General features: G+C 39.9%; 4 protein-coding genes across 9 annotated transcripts; 3 read left to right on the plus strand and 1 right to left on the minus strand.

The window, feature by feature from the left end:
• Window positions 1–1,066: 1,066 nt before the first annotated feature.
• On the minus strand, window positions 1,067–10,627 carry LOC124186911 (metastasis-associated protein MTA3). 4 transcript variants are annotated; one of them, XM_046579028.1, is made up of 13 exons: window positions 9,629–10,622; window positions 8,336–8,403; window positions 8,022–8,115; window positions 7,018–7,206; window positions 5,414–5,665; window positions 4,918–5,189; window positions 4,561–4,749; window positions 3,975–4,403; window positions 3,242–3,896; window positions 2,995–3,141; window positions 2,892–2,921; window positions 2,181–2,451; window positions 1,067–1,967 (listed from the first exon to the last, which is right to left on the minus strand). In XM_046579028.1, exons 1-13 carry the CDS (start codon window positions 9,732–9,734, stop codon window positions 1,826–1,828), a joined length of 2,844 nt encoding a protein of 947 aa, XP_046434984.1. In that variant the 5' UTR covers window positions 9,735–10,622; the 3' UTR covers window positions 1,067–1,825. The 4 variants fall into 4 exon arrangements, with proteins under 4 accessions (XP_046434984.1, XP_046434985.1, XP_046434987.1 ...); XM_046579030.1 differs by having other exon boundaries at window positions 1,830–1,967; window positions 2,177–2,451; window positions 9,629–10,627; XM_046579029.1 differs by lacking the exon at window positions 2,892–2,921 and having other exon boundaries at window positions 9,629–10,620.
• A 192-nt stretch (window positions 10,628–10,819) lies between these two features.
• Window positions 10,820–12,688, plus strand: LOC124186923. Its single transcript, XM_046579064.1, has 5 exons — window positions 10,820–11,059; window positions 11,202–11,600; window positions 11,694–11,889; window positions 11,997–12,212; window positions 12,335–12,688. Exons 1-5 carry the CDS (start codon window positions 10,990–10,992, stop codon window positions 12,585–12,587), a joined length of 1,134 nt encoding a protein of 377 aa, XP_046435020.1. The 5' UTR covers window positions 10,820–10,989; the 3' UTR covers window positions 12,588–12,688.
• A 99-nt stretch (window positions 12,689–12,787) lies between these two features.
• Window positions 12,788–16,153, plus strand: LOC124186920 (dimethyladenosine transferase 2, mitochondrial). 3 transcript variants are annotated; one of them, XM_046579055.1, is made up of 4 exons: window positions 12,788–13,693; window positions 13,870–14,177; window positions 14,260–14,486; window positions 16,017–16,153. In XM_046579055.1, exons 1-3 carry the CDS (start codon window positions 12,935–12,937, stop codon window positions 14,447–14,449), a joined length of 1,257 nt encoding a protein of 418 aa, XP_046435011.1. In that variant the 5' UTR covers window positions 12,788–12,934; the 3' UTR covers window positions 14,450–14,486; window positions 16,017–16,153. The 3 variants fall into 3 exon arrangements, with proteins under 3 accessions (XP_046435011.1, XP_046435009.1, XP_046435010.1); XM_046579053.1 differs by lacking the exon at window positions 16,017–16,153 and adding an exon at window positions 15,185–15,346; XM_046579054.1 differs by lacking the exon at window positions 16,017–16,153 and adding an exon at window positions 15,248–15,346.
• Window positions 15,483–16,472, plus strand: LOC124186570. The gene is made up of 2 exons (XM_046578398.1): window positions 15,483–15,602; window positions 16,017–16,472. The coding sequence occupies exons 1-2, from the start codon at window positions 15,483–15,485 to the stop codon at window positions 16,470–16,472; spliced, it is 576 nt and encodes a 191-aa protein (XP_046434354.1).
• The last annotated feature ends 57 nt before the right edge of the window (window positions 16,473–16,529 follow it).

Consider the following 16,529-nt stretch of genomic DNA (forward strand, 5'->3'; position numbering starts at 1 on the left):
ACTTTCATACCTCTCCAGCATGCCATACCTGATTTAGTTAAAATATGAGTAATAGTGCAACAAAACGTACCTGCATTTAGACAACCAAGCACGAACATTTGCTGCGTGAGATCGTCACGATTAAGCGCCTTGTGATAAATATGATGTTCATTTCAGATAGCCTTGTACATACGAGGAGTACATGTTCTAGATGTCTTTTTTCGAATTTCCAACAGTCCAGTGAATAAAAGCAAAAATCGCCTTTTACAAATTAATTCTAATACAAACCAAGCTCGCGTCAAAAATGTATGGAAACTAAGGGCAACATGTTACTGTTGCATGCTATTAGCTCTTTGTAACGGATTTCAAAAAATACCGGAATCAATGTATAAAGATGTTACGTACATTATATTGACATTTTGATGAGAGATGATGATTTTACACAATCTAAAGTAGCTGCCATTAGCGAATCCAAAAGTACAGCTGAGAAACCGAAAAATGTCCCTCCTATTTTCTTCACTGTTGATCCTATGAAGTTTCAGCAGTCTTTCTCGCATTTATTAGGATACTATCAATGGTTATATGCTCACGAATCAAATTTTAAACAAAGCGACTTTGAAACAGAGTCAGATATTCCCCAAAAATTGTGAATAAGTAACGCTTAGCGCTATAATTTTTTGCGGCAAAATTTGACGGGATTTTTAAAAACCCTGATTCTTCCATCTACAACGGTTGCAAATGATCTCAAAGACCTTGTTTTTAGTGAAATTAAGAATATCAAAAACATGTTCTTTCCCTGCGTTATGTTCACCAAAATTCAACCTTAACATATACTTTGAGACATCGATGTTATTTGATTCCATGTAGCTTCGAGATCGGATTCAATAGTCATGACACAGTTACGTTGAGCTCTTGATCCTGAGAATAAAGTTCATTATAATCCATTCAAATAGAGGACCCTCAAGGTATGAACGATAAAGAGAAATTAACTGAATGAGACGTAGTACTAATAATAGTAATAATAATAACAACAACAACAACAATAAAAACAACCACAACACCATGTGAAGATAATTATAACAAGTAATTGTCCTTAAGTATATGTATTTGTTTATTTTTGCGACGGATGTCATCAAACTTGAAAATTTAATAAAAATATTCACAATCATCATTCTTGCGCTTTCACTCGCATTTGTTTCATCCCGCATCTAATATATAACGGTCAACTCAGGCAAAATTTGCCCATCAATATTTAAACACGCACATGAGCCAAGTGTTATCAGCTTCAAAACCAACGTCGCTTAAAGTTCTTCAAGTCAATTATATTCACTGATGGCATATTACTGCGCGTATGTAGAGGATGGATAATAGATGTATCAGTTATATGTGCTTCTATTGACGAGCCTGCTTCCGTACGTTTGTAGACATGTATATGTACATTCAGTTAATAATAATCATTATTATCAATAACAACGATAATCGATTACTACGAATAACTCGTTTTACTATTTGAAGTCGACGTTAATGCCAGTATTGCCGTGTGACCATTGGGACTGTAATATCAAGAATTACCAACATTTCTTGAATGGTGTTCACATGAATTGAGAGATTCTGTGTAATCACAAAGAAGACAAGGTGACAGACAAGTGAGAGCTTATGAATATCTCGACGCACAACATAATTTGAGATGTAGTCGAGCAGTTATGGTAATTTATCTATTCCCTGGTATTAACGTTGAATGAAGTTTATTTCTCAACTCCTTGCCGATCGGTAAGCCCCAATATAGAGCATTCAAAATTTATTGTTGTAATCATCATCATCATCATCTTCACCATTATCACGACATCTAATCAAGAATGACGACCATGTCGTCGCCTCGTTGAGCCTTTTGAACAGGAGGTGCCGGATGGTGAGGAGGCGGCAGTCGACGCCACGGCTTGCGCGCCGCCCGTCTCAGTTCCACCGACGAAAGCGTTCTTCTAACTCTCCTGCAGAAAACACAAACAAAAAAGAATGTTACTAAAAACATACCTCTTATCAAACCATCAATAATCCCTGGTTCATTTTTCTACAACAGTGTTTTCCTGCCAAACATACTCTGGAACAAATGAACTGGCCTCGGTCGGTCAATAAACAACAAAAAATAGGAACCGTGTTTGCTGAATGAATCAGGGATTAAAATTCAAATTGAGTATACCGACTTGGCCTGATCGGAGGCCCGGAAGTAGACATCGTCAGGGGCATCCATCCAAGAGATAACTTGTTTTCGTGCGTTGCTTCGAGAAATTGGTGGTTGACCTCCATGGAGATGAGTAGGTGGATGAGGTGCCGCTCTACCATTTAGTGGAGAAGGTAAAGGCATTGCCGCGGGAGTTGAGTGTTCCAAGGTACTCTTAGAATGCTGCAGCTGCTGTGAATGATGAGCTCTTTTCGCAGGTGGACCGCCAGAAAGACCAGCATTCAGAGCGATTCCTTGAATGAAATAATGATAATATTACGATTATTCCGATACAGCACAAAAGATTCGAAAATAACGTTTAGGCAGACCGTACATGGAACGTCTTTACGTGGTGATAAGCAAGTTTGAAAAATTTTTACAATTCCCAAAAAATGCCGAGTACGGCGAATATAAGGAAGCGTCCCGTGGAAACGGACACATTTCAGAGGAACGAATGGAGAATTGGTGGCCAGCTAGGCGGGTTTTAAACTACTCATCTTGCAGATGCGGGTCGCAATTTTGTATTTTTCTATCTAGTTACACTATTTTCATTAGGACCCATCGACAATATTTTAAATCTATTTCAGTTCTGTACTTCAATGATGAGAAATCGTTTTTTTCAAAACAAGGAAAAAAATGCAAATTGTACGAATATTTACATCAGTCATGACAATAGAACTTGATTAGTCATTACCTTCGTCCCAGTCCACATCCGAGTAAAAGCCAACAAACAGAGAAATTTGACAGTATTTACATTGTTCTAAGAATTCTTGGTATTTTAAAATAATGGTGCTCACCATCGGACCCATTTATTTCATCAAACGGCGGTCGTGTGCGTTTAAGAATAGTCTGCTGCACCTGTAGCGACGGCTGGGGTTGAGGAGTCAAAGGTAGCCTGTCAGCCTCAGGTTTATTGGGAACTCTCTCGTACAGAAGGCTGCCGTCTATGAAAACATATAGGAATAGAATTCAGCGAATGTGTGTTTAAGATGCGATGTAATCGAAAAAAGGATCATAATATTATAACAAATCGGCTCTTCGTACCAGGCGCCTTGGGAGGTCTTGGAAAGAAGACGCGATCCGGTTGTTTCCGTTGAGCAGGTGCTGTAAGGGTGAGCCAATCCCAATCGCCAGGTTGCCTTGGAGAGGGATGATCGCCGAGTCGCGTAGCAATGTCAGTTACGCGAGGACGTGGTCTGGGTCGCGTTGCTCTGGCAAGGATTCTTAGTTCCCCGGGAGTTTTAGTGGCCAATTGCGGCGAGGTGCATAAATGTCTGAGAGGTGTGGCATTGACCGGTTGATGGGGTGCACGAGCAGCGTGACGGGTACGCAATTGCGCAGCACAAAGCCTACGCGCCGCACGCGCTAGCGCGGAAGTGCGTAAATAAAAAGCGGATCGCGTCTTCATGACCGGACGCGGCGAACCACCCCCTGCACCTCCGCCTCCACCTCCACCACCTCCGACGCCGACGCCAACGCCCGTCCCGCGCAGGTCGACGCCATGCGCGCTCGCGTAGTGTCGGCTCAGGTGGGCCTTCAATTTGAATTCTTTCCCGCAAGACGGTATACTGCATCGATGCGGCCTGTGGGCGCCTACGGTTCCTCTACCCTCTTCATCGGAACCAGCACCACCTGCTCCCGCACCGGCAGATCCTACTCGTTTCCTCTCAGAGTCCGCATCATCTATGCGCGACGGTACCTACGGACATATCGTATTTGTATCACGTCTTATAGAGTTTCGATGGAAAGTTGGACCAAGTGAAATTGCACAAACTACCTTGAGACCTCCGTACTTCTTCCAGTAAGTCCAGCAAGACTGACAGAGTCTGCACTGCATGTGGGACGGCCCCCAAGCGTACCACTGTCCGCTTTGCATGCCTTGGCAGCTTTCGCACGCTTTACTGCTACCAACACCGGGTACCAGTAGCGCCCCTACATCTCCGGGGACGTTGCCATTACTACTGCCATTGAGTATATTTGGCAATTTCCCATTGCTATTGTTGTTGTTGTTTCCTAACGGTATTACAGTGGTGGTCGAAGGTGCCGACCCAGTACCCGATGGTGGTTTATTATAGTTTGGTATATATACTTGTTTCAGCTTACTCTCAGCCTCTACCGCTTTGACACGTTTTTGCTGTACATAACGGTCCGTTGTCTTCCACATGTAGTAGTACTCGATTACATTTTTCAATGTTTTCCAGGGTAGCTAATATCGTAAAAGAGAACATGTCGTCATTATTTTTACTTTAATAATTCAAATGTACTGAAAAATTTCAATGATAAGAGAGCACAGAGGAAGTAAAGGAAGAATTCCTCGTAAATATATAAGTATGCCATTAATAATACTGGTTAGTCAAACTTACAAAGTCCTGGCGAATGTCGGAAAAGTCTTTGCCGTACTTGTCAAGAGCCTCTTCGAAGAGGTTTGCCTCCGAGGCGCTCCATTCCTCCATTTCATCTCTGCATAATACAGGACCGGAACTGGGCACTAACGACGACATGGCTTTTGCAACGTCATAGTTGTGCCGATGCAGAGTGTCCATGGCATGAAACTGTGATAATAATGAAAATAATATTCAATTTAGTTTAGTTCAGGTTTCGTGTGTTGATAAGTTAAATATCACTCTGGACACTGCACTCCGTATATTACTCAACATTTGGTTACAAGACTGTACAGAATTTAATTATTGCTAGTGTATTAGAGCACTGAGCTTACTCACAAGCGTAATATCTCTAGAAGCAGCAGCCGCAGACATGTGAAGAGAAGGTTGTTTAACGGAAGAAGAGCAATCTAGGGCACGAGCAAATGTGCCCACTGAGCGGCTGACGACAAGAAATTGATCTATTTGACGATCGGTCAGTGAATGGCGAGGAGTCCAAACCAATGTTTCTAGATCCTGGAGTCTTCGTGGGTCTGTTTCTCTTTCTACCGTTGTCAAAGGAGCGGAAGCGATTCCGTCAGCCTGGTAGCGGCTACCAACCCTGATTTCCCCTAAAGAAACAAATACGAACCCGGTAAAATTCAGAACAACTTATCAACGATATACCTGCTATTCAAGATCCTACAAATTCTCTCTAAAGCCATTTGCAGTTTCGGCTAAAAGAAACAAAAGTGTATAAATAACGAAAACTCGACTTGCCTTTGCAAGTTGTTCATTTTAAAATATCAGCAGTGTGGGATTTTAAAACAATCAATTAGTAAATGCTATTCATTACCTTTGTCAGCGAGTAAAGTTCTCTGCGCCGGATCAAAAACGAGGCAGTAGAAAAAGGAATCTTCTTTGTTTAGGTAACTTAGCAAAGACTCTGTCTCATTCAACAAAGTAACACAACATTTTCCCCTTATATGAGTTGCAGGCATCGTATCAACCTGGCGTGACAAAAACAACTCTCGGTGTTTCATCTGGTGTCGTTGCTTGACGCTAAGATCGCCTACTCCCCCACTTCCTACGGACCCTTCGTCCACACCTGTATTTTTAATTAATAAACGACAATAAATGAATGCTGGAGCAAAACATCAGTGCTCATTGTAATATACATAAATGAAATTGCGTAACAAGGGCTTATAATTCTTTCATCTTTCACTTCGCTCAATACTCGCTGGAAGATATCATTAGTTTCATTAGAAAAATAACGAAAAAAAAGACTGTTTACTCACTGCCCGTATATGTCTGAAGCATTGCTTTTATCACAGAAAATGAAAAAAATATTTTTATATAATCAGAGATCGACAAAAATGTTCAAACGTGTAATCAAGCTATATTTAACTATCCATCATGTTCGCGAATGCGTGTATGACCTTAAATTAATTACCCTTTTTTTGAAGTTTGAAATATTGTTCTTCATCAAGTAGCAGCCTCAGATTACTAAAGAATCATCATGACACATGGTGGGATTTGTCACTATTTGTATGCAGGGAGTTACAGGCAGAAATACAATAACAGTGATCTAGTACATTTTTATTATTAGTGAATAATGAAGTGATGAATCAAAGAAGTCTTAAAAGCATTTCCCATTTGTGGAAATGAAGAAAATTAATAAAACCAATTGAAAAAACACCATACATACAAACTTGTGTAGCAAAAAAAAAAAAAAAAAAAAAAAAAATAATAATAATAATAATAATAATAATAATAATAATAATATGTCCGGGATTTCATTACTCGTACATAGATGCAGAGAAACAGATGCAATGCTACAGCCATAACGCTTCAGAGAAGCAGCATTGATTAATATCCAACTATCGTGTCACTTCGCCCTTACAGTGATTTGTATCTAAACTATTGACCACCACCAAGATTACGAAGTATTTTAATCAATCCCACCCTTGAGTCAGTAGCCGTGGATCATCATTGGCTGCCACTACCGACGAACACCAAGGAAAACTTGGAAAAGAAATGTTTGATTGCCAAAACAAAAATTAACGAATCTAACCAGCTAGATCCACGTCTTTCAATAGCAGAGCAGACAAAGTAATCCTCTTTTTTACCAATAACTATGAAAATTATATCAATTCTCATCAAGATAAGATACAGCTCTCACATTTTCGTTATTGACGGCGATTACATAATTTACAGACATAATAGCAATTGTATTGAAATCTTCGAAATTCGGTCTTACCCGAGTGATAAAATAACGTACAGTATAACCAAAATTGCTTATTTCAACAATCTACAACTCGGAATGAAAGTCCTAGCTGTATAAATGCCCGTGTTGCACTTGTTCATTATTAATGTCGTACGTTATATTTTATGTTTGGCCAATATTGAGTAGACAGTTTCAATTGAGCGGCGAACAATTCAGTTTGCTAACTGACTCACCGTGGGGCTCCTGGGCCTCTGAAAGCGGAGCCTTTAGCCAACCACCTTTACCTCCTGATTTTGCTGTCGATTTAGGGCCCATCCCAATGCTATCTCTACCAGTTAAGTCCTTAGTCGAATCCGGATTATCCAGTTTTTGAATCTGGGTGACAGCAGGGGAATCTGACCTTTGCTGCTCCACACTTGCCACTGGAATTTACATGAGAAATTCACTCCACCTTTATATTTCTGACCGTGCGTTTCCAGGACTTTTCAAAGTCATTAAAAACAATATCATTAACATCCAGGCAAACAAATACCCAAGAACATTACAACATATTTATGCTCAGATGTCGTCTAATCTTGATTTACATTGATCAGAATAATAATAATATTACTAAAACTTAATAAGAGGGAAAGAAAATATCAGCAGTCAAACCTTGGTCACACAAATAACATGATATTTTGGCAATGAAAAAAATTATAACTCTGCAGGAGTTGGAAGTGGATAATTTTACTCTTTCTGTGTATCACAATCAAACAGATATATGGTTGTAAACTATTGCGGACAGATAAACGCTCCGCCAAACCAAACCCAAATCCTATACCATTACATCAACGATTCATACACTCTGGGCTGGAAAAGACAGTATGAAAGTGGACAGTGGTGAGGACGGGGTATAGAAAAAAGAATTCAGAATAAGGTAAATACTACTCCCGATAGCTTTTCCATTGCCTCTTCAAATAGATCGATACAGTTATCCCCATTTCTTCTACTACAACTCATCATGCATACTTTGCCAAAATTTTCAGCATCTCATTACTAACGCTAATTGATACCGGAAGAGTAGGACCAGCCTATTTTTTAAATATGTACAATGGCATCATATCAAAATACATAGATTATACTCATTTCTAGATACTTTTCAAATTAATGTATGGAATTGGTATAGAAACAAATGATGGATGATGCCTTGATGAAAAGGTAATTTTTATACAAATCGACTAAAGCAGTGCAAACTTACATTGATGTTTGTCCGCAAGCATAATTAAAGTTGATGGAAGGTCTCGGCGCCGAAAGAAACACATCACCTTTGCTTCAACATTTCCACTCGCCGTCTGAAACATTGATCCAATTCAATGTGAATAATTAAATTCACGCTTACTTCGATTGAGAATATTTATTGATAGAAACTGGTTTTTTGATGACCCAAGGTGGATTCTCTCCACACAGGCCTAAACATATTATTAGAATAAATTTGTCTTCTTAGTGAGTTTTGACACCAAGAAATTACTTTATGTTAACCACTTTATACTTATTACATATGTCTACAAATACCTTGTTCAATTCTTCTATCCTACGAATCTGATAGGGTGAGGTTGACGACGTCTCAAAATACACATAGTCTGAAAAATATCGAAAACAATATCATTATCTCAGTGCCTATCAATTTCACAAAACTAAAGCAAAACCACCGGTCAATTTTGGTTGGTCGTTGATGTCAATATCATTTTGGCTGAATACATGTAATTTTTTGTTACATCGTGTACACGTTACTATTACTTCTATTAGTACTTTTTTTTTCATAAGGAATGTACAATTTTCCCATAAATTGACCAACTAAGCATGGACAGGTGTCTGCGCAATAGTAAGACAATTTAAATTCCCTACGCCTGTTCGCACGATAAAGTAACTCCGCTTCAAACCCTGAACCATGATAATACAGGCATTTCTATGCATCATAATTCCAAGCCTCTGTTCATTATCACGTTAAAATAAATGTATCAAACAGTCAAAAATTTATAAAGATAGGTAAAGATATTCGAACCATAGTTTCTTTGCTCTTCAGACGAATTGAAATCTTGGCAGAAATTCTTTAAATGACATACTTTTCCTTCCAAACGCATACCAGAAATATGTAGTGACAGTGGCCACTCAGGCTGAGGGAAGGAAGGCTATCGTACAGAGGTAGCGCAAGACACAGAGTCCCCACAACCACCAAATTTTCTCTGTATAAAATTAACATTAATTTCATCGAAGATTGTGACGCTAGAATCTTGATCTAATCATTGTTCAACAGATTCGATTAGATTATCATTACATTTTAATTGTATGCTATAATATAAATTTCATGCATACAGAGGCGTATACAGTAACAGTCCAGGGGGACACGTTGTATACAAGAAATTTTTTCATAACAGGAGCGGAGAAGATGGATAATGAATGTGCTCAACACGGATAACAGGAGTAAAAAAGAAGCAGAGATGACGGAAACATGAGTATTCGATGTGTCCGACGCGTCTTAAAATGCGGATGGCGGACGCTGCGCAAGAAACAAACGACCGGCGGCAAGGGGTCGCACGGACATTCATCAGAGAAGCGGCGAGTGTTGGACACTGTGCGTAGATACGTACGTATGCCGATGAGGAGGGGGATGGATGGAAGAAAGAAGGAAGGAAGGAAGGAAGGAAGGAAGGAATGGGGGGAAGGACGGGGGAGCGGAGAGGGACGCGTACAGGCGCCATCGGTTCTGCCATTTGCAAACATTCATTTTTCGTAGGTGATTAAAGCTAGGGGGAGGATTGAAATGGTCGAAAGAGCGATTTGATGGAATAAAAGAATGCGTCATACCTCCAACCCGGTACATGTTTGCAGTCATGTTGCACGAGTCTTGAGAATCGATTTGCAACGCCCTTTGAAAATTTGTTTTAAAATCTTCGTAGTATTCGGCCGGCATCGGCGCTCTCCCTTGCAAACGCGCACAATCGCGCCACAACTAGGGGACTTTAGCCGACACTTGAGACGCACAGTCGTCGTTGCCGTTGTCGTCGTCGTCGTCGTTGTTGCCTAGTCGTTGTCGTCGCCCTGCTAGTCCTAGTCCTAGCTCCGTTCGTCACTTCATCGTAACTTTTTAACCCTCATATGTCCATCGGTTACGTCCGATTATTATCTATTTATCACTCATACGGCACAGAGAATTATATCGACCTGTGATCACCTGGTTCGACGCGCGCACAAATTTCACGTGCCCGTTAGAACCGCGAGCATCTTTGGCGGCGGCCCATTCCGTTCAACAGACCAACGCCATTTTCATTTTGGCGAGAAAGAGAGCCAAGCACACACTGTACAAACCCGCAACTCTGTGTCTCTCTCTTTTCCACTAGCCCAGCGCGGTAGCTCCTTCCCTTTTTAATACCGTTGAGTCTCTCTCTCCAAAACACACGCGCTCACGTTACAGGTATTACATATGACACGTATGTCGATACACATGTATACATGCGTCCGTAAACGAACGTGAAATATCACCCCTCTCGTTTACTCGTCCACCGAGTCGTCAGCAAGCTAGATCCGTGCTGGGCTCGGCTTGGTCAAGATTCCAGCTCGACAAACGATCCCGCAATCATATCGTTGACGAGTAATGTACTGCTTTCACTTCGACGTTACACGAGTGTCAGAATTCGGCAAGCTTTTGTCAACAAATCGCGCACGGAACGCCGCCCGGTGTGACACGGTACATCACAATACAGCACACTTCACACCCTGGGTTATCGTAGGCGAATGAAGTCATAGGTGCGGAAACTCAGTAGTTATTTAAACCGCTTAACATTGCGGGACACGGGACGCGACCACGGAACACCACGACACTGGTCAAATATCATTCTTTTCGTGTAAGTGGCGCTGCGATCGTCCATTTCCGGGTTTCAGGCATGAATGCATTACTTGCTCACCGGCAACCAAGACGTGTTGCAGATACCATGGAGACTAGAGGACAGGAGCACGAACTGCTGCGTGACTATACAATTATATTCACTCAACTGAACCGCAGTTCGTGCTCCTGTCTCTAGTCTCCATGGTAGATACGAACGACCAATTGCAAATTACCGACGGAGCCAGACCACGTGGATCCCTGAACAACAGATAATATATTACTCGAGGTTAACTGTAAACAAATATTCTTCTTGTTCAATTATCACGGACAATTAGCGCAAAAAATGAAACATCCGATAGAGGCGGTAATCGATAAAGTTTCTCTCAAACCTAATAAAATTCAACCGATTATTGGTAAGAAATAATCCCACCCAACAATACGACACATAGAAAAAGCAATGCTAACCTTACTCGGCACGTACCCATTGTCATACGTCGATTAGGCGATTTGGATGATACTTTTTATTCATATTTAGTCTACAAATTTGCCTTTCAGTTGATTTTCAAAACGGAGAACTAAAGGATGATGAGGCTGTCAATATGGAATGTGGATTGTACTGTGACAACAAAGTCAACAGACAACTACTCGCTCTTTCGAACGGGCAGGTGGTTTATAAAGGTTACCGACCTAATCCTGACGAAGCTCCGACCTATACCATGCTTGCCATTCACAATAGGAAAACTGGCAAAGTCCGTTTAGTCCAAGCTGAGAGATGGCAGGTAGCTCCCGTACTGGACAAAGAACCAAAGGGCGGCAAGGACGTAGATGACGACAAAATTGCTCTACTGAATAAACAGTTTGGTTCCAAAAGGGTTAAACGAAGAACGGAGCAGATAGAGAGAATGAAAATTAATGTCAACTCTGTTACGAAACAACTGGAGGAAACAGTTTCTAGTAAGATTGGCAAATTGATGCTCGAAACGATCTGTTTCACTTCGATAGTATCATTTTTTAATCAAATATTCAATCATTTTTCAACCTTTGCAGACATTAGTATCGAAAGGACAGATCTTTCACTACCGTCGTTGCACGACGAATCGGTAGCGAACACAAATTTACCTGAGTGCAACAGGAATGCTTCCGATGTTCAAGATGTATATAATATAAATGACATCGTTCCTCTGGCTAAACTGGAAACCTTGTATGATGCTGCCAAAACCGTCTTAAATCAAGAACAAGAAGGGTATTGCAATAATATCGCTGAAATATCAATTCAATGGAAAATCAAATTCAACATAATTTATGATAATACTTTCGCAATATGTACATGAGATGAATCGTTCCTTTCAGAAAATCTAAATTCTTTATGGAAACTTTAAAAGTGTTGAGGACGGACGATGGTTGCACAGTAAAAATTGCACTACTGCTTTACCTAGAAGCAGTTGCTGCTTGGCTCAATATGCCAATAAAAGATGCCAAGAAGAGAGGAATAATAATATGTAGCGAATCGAGTGATGTCAATGACTACGTTATACAAACTTATAGCATGCGTAGTGCTCAGGGGAGGTAAACATTTATTGCTATGTTATGAAAAATTTAAATCGAAATAATTATTTTCAGTGAGTAATAAAAGCAAGTTCTTGAAAATTATAAGTCATCATTGGTCTGTATTATGGAATTCGTTGCAGGCAACGGCCGAACAGCATGCGAGACAAAGGAATTATGCACTGCTTAATCCTCGGTCTTACAATATCAAACTTTACACTGGACTTGAATCTTTTCACAACGATTATAAAAAACGGTGCTGGAATTAAGAAATTGGGGGAATTGGCGAGATTCGTAGGTGCAGTGCCGACAAAAGACAATAAGAACGTTGTAGTACTTAAACTACCATTGCCACCGCAGTTAGCGCTAGCTAAAAAAGGAAAAAAGAAGAAATAACCACTCTTCTATCGAAATGTGTATTCAAGCTCAATACTGTAACGAATCCATATTTTATTGCACAAGATGCCGGGATTATTCTAATAAATATATTAATAATATGTTGACCGCCTTCCTTATAATCCAACCATAATTATTTTCGCACCGGTTTCGTTATCATTCATGCATATGCGCATAACCCAGTCGGTAGACGTACAAGCATGCATCTAACATGCACAGTATAATGCGCGCAAAATCGACGTTGTTGATCTTTCCTGCAAATTTAGAGCCACGTGCTACCACCGTCGTGGCCATAGACTTTTAGTTGTGAATCATACCCATTCGTAGAACAGTTAAATTACAGACAAATGATTGGAATCAAGACAAAGGCTGGATTTTTATTCCGTAGATTTATAACCTCAAAAATCTCGAAATTCATAGAAGCTCAAAATGTACGTGGGGGAAGATACGCAAAATTTTGCACTGTTTCAGTGGATCAACCGCCTCGGAGGACAAGTGTTCCGCTCGGTAGAAGACGTGTGAAAGCGAGGGAAAAGATATTAGAATATTTCAGCGGGACAACGCTCCAGGAACACATCGACGATCTGCCAATAAATCTGATGAATTTGTCAAGCACAAATAGCGAGCATTTATACTTGTGTCACGATGGTGTGGCCTCGCAAGTTGTAAATTTGATACAAAACGATCTCATGACAGACTCTTCCAAAGTCATTGAAATGAACCCAGGGATGGGTTGTTTGACGAAGAAAATTATGGACGCTGGCATTCAGTTCTTAAAAGCATTGGAACCAAATGAAAAGTTTGAGCCATTTTTGATGGACTTGTCGAAAGAATATCCGGATAAATTAACAATTGACAAAACAGATTTTATGAGCTTTTGGAAACTAGTTCACCTCGACAAGTACGACGAGGTCAAAAGGGTGGCTCAGCTTCTTCCAGAGTTTTCACGTGTTCCATGGGGTGACAAGCCTGGTCTGAAAGTTGTCGGAACTGTTTCGGATACCAAATTTGTTAGTTTTGTAATGATGGATATAATTAGACAAAGCAAGATGTATTCCTACGGAAGACCGTGCCTTTATCTCTGTTTACCGCCACGCGTTTGGGAGGTTTGTTATATATCGGAAGTCTTTTTAATTGATTCTTAGAAATGAATGGAAGTGTCATAGTTGTGAGTTGGGGTTGGTCGGGCGTGATTTCAAAATTAACAGTTCACCGCGTAGTCTGAATTAAAATATATCGCCACACGCCTCTTCATAAATATTTCACTATTCGTTGCTCTCAGAAATTCACATGTGATGGATCAACCGGACTGGTCAGGTACACGAGTCTGCCCATATTATTTCAAACGATATTTGACTACAAACTACTTGGTCAAGTACCTAGAAAAGCATTTTTACCCTGGCAGTTGACTCCCATGCGATCTGACAAAGGGAAAAAGACCAGGACTGAGGAGTACATGTACGTTGTTGGGATCGAAGGGAAGAAAAATCTCTTCTCAGAAGTTATTGATGAAAGACTCTTACAGGCGTATTGGTTTTTTGTTCATCACAATATGTACGCACGAACAAGCAAAGTTATACAACAAATGGAGTGAGTTGTTCCACATCCAATAGCAGTTATTTCGAGACAAGCTACTCGTTTATCGTTACTACCTTAGCCCTTTCCTCGACAGAGCCTGGGAACCGGGTTGTGGACCTGCTTTAATCAAGCAAGGATTTAATGTTTTCACTCAATTTGGGGATTTGACATCGGAAGATATATTGAAAATCTTCAAGGAATTTTCTACCTGGCATAGCTTTGGATCTTCGTTCATACCTTGTATGGAGAATTCATCCCAGAAAATGGAGACGCTCTTCTTCTGAGTCAGAAATATGGTTCCTTTACATCCTGTACAAATAGGTATACATACATTAATCAGTTACCACTTACCTTTATCGTTGTTTGGATTATTACATACAGAATCCAATCGATGGAAGTTACCCAATATATTTTTATCGATACATGTACCCGTTGAGACAGCTGTTACTATATCCATTTGCTCAATGAAAAATAGAAATTCCTTGCAAAATTTGCGCGAAACACAGAAGAAATTCTTATCGCCAATACATTACTATAAGACGAACTTTGGTTTTTTCTATATAATTTTTGATACAAAGAAGTAACAATAATTTACAAGCAATGGATTGGTCAATTTTAATCCTAGCTCAAACTTGTCAGCAATCACGTAATTGCTAGCTGTGATGTTTCGGCATATGAATCTATTGCCACACACCGCCCGCAAATTACCATAATTCTAAAATGAAATTGAAATTATAATAGGACGGTAAAATGCGCATTAGTGTTACATGGTAGAGTAAAAAATTTTCCGAGAAGCTGATGAAGATTAATTAACGAACATTCCCAGTGCATTATATTCTGACTAATTATTTTGGTCCCTGTTTTTGTGCATCATACAACGGATTGCTTATCTTGTTTGTGCTATACCCAAAAGCATAATAATTATAATACATGATATGTTATTCTACCATGATCCCATTGCCTGATAATGACCACCAGTTCACAACCAGTTCGTATTTTTGTTATTTCCTTTTTCTCAGTACTAGTTAGCCTTGGAGCTCAAGAGGCTCCGTGGTATAACGGTATATTACATTACTCTACAGAAAACCTCTCAGTGTAACTAGCGCCGCAGTGCTAGCCTGCCACTAACCAGCAAAGCTTTAAAGCGACAAAGAATAATAAATATCAATAACAGAATCGAATCCTCAGTTGTTTCTTTGACCTAACTCGTTTATTCTTCAGTTTTACTTATGCTGATCATAAATATTCTGTAATTAAAACATACAGGTGTTCCTTGGGAAAAATCCAAATTTTCATTGAAGATTATTCTTTTTAAATATGGTGTGGTTAATATTGGGATTTTTAACGGTGATATTTACATTGGGAACATCAGGTCAAGATATCAAGTTCCCAGATGACGAGAACAGTGGAGATGTGTTGAGTGGTAACAATGCAACGGTAATAGAAAATTAGCAAGTCGTAATATTCATTATTATTTTATAAAAATAACAATTTTTTTTATTTCAATGTAGTGTTGGTTTGAAACAAAAAGTAGCAAAGGTACAAGATTAAAGTTTTTTGGACTTACCTCAATCTATGGCTTCTCGATATCTGTAAACTTGATTGAATGCACGAAATTCTATTCAAACCTACTGAAAATTGAGGATCGATAAGATACCAGATACGAGGAATCAAACTTGGAAGTGGCAGTCTTTTTTTTCTTGCCTAAAACGAAGATTGATTTTACAGATTTGATTACCAGAGCGATGCAAATTGAGTCAATAGTGCTCTTAGTCAATAGTGCTCTCAATAGTGCACTAGTAACAGCAGGTACAGTATACTAGTGAAGTGTGATGTATTGATCATTTCCAGGAGGTAACTGAGCGCGTTCCACTTGACATAGAAGATCGATGTCCTGAAAACATGCTTCTGTATCCAGGGGATGGCGCTCAGAGCGTCTGGGAGTGTGATTGTAAACCTGGCTATCTCTACTTTCCGCTCAACAATTCATGCCACCCTGCATACAGGCAGGGCCCTTGCCGGCCCGAAAATTACGCTGTTCTACCACAAGGAGAAGTAGTCCCAAAGTGTGAACGGAATCCCTGCAAGCAAGATGGCTTGGTTTCTTACAATAATACGTGTTACGAGTTGAGGAAAATAGGGGGGCCGTGTGCTCAAAACGAATATCTAATTGTCAACGACGCCACATTTCAGTTGGAATGTACATCGGCAAGTACTGATCCGTTTATGATCATAGATGCACCACCGAAGCTGTGCCCCAATGGGAGTCGTAGAAATGCGCTTGGCATTTGCAGAAAAATGATTTAGGTCACTTACATTTTGTTAATCATCTGTCACATTTATTGCATTATTAAATACATTGTG

The sequence above is a fragment of the Neodiprion fabricii genome, chromosome 7 (assembly GCF_021155785.1).
Source record: "Neodiprion fabricii isolate iyNeoFabr1 chromosome 7, iyNeoFabr1.1, whole genome shotgun sequence".
NCBI classification, from domain to species: Eukaryota; Metazoa; Arthropoda; class Insecta; order Hymenoptera; family Diprionidae; genus Neodiprion; species Neodiprion fabricii.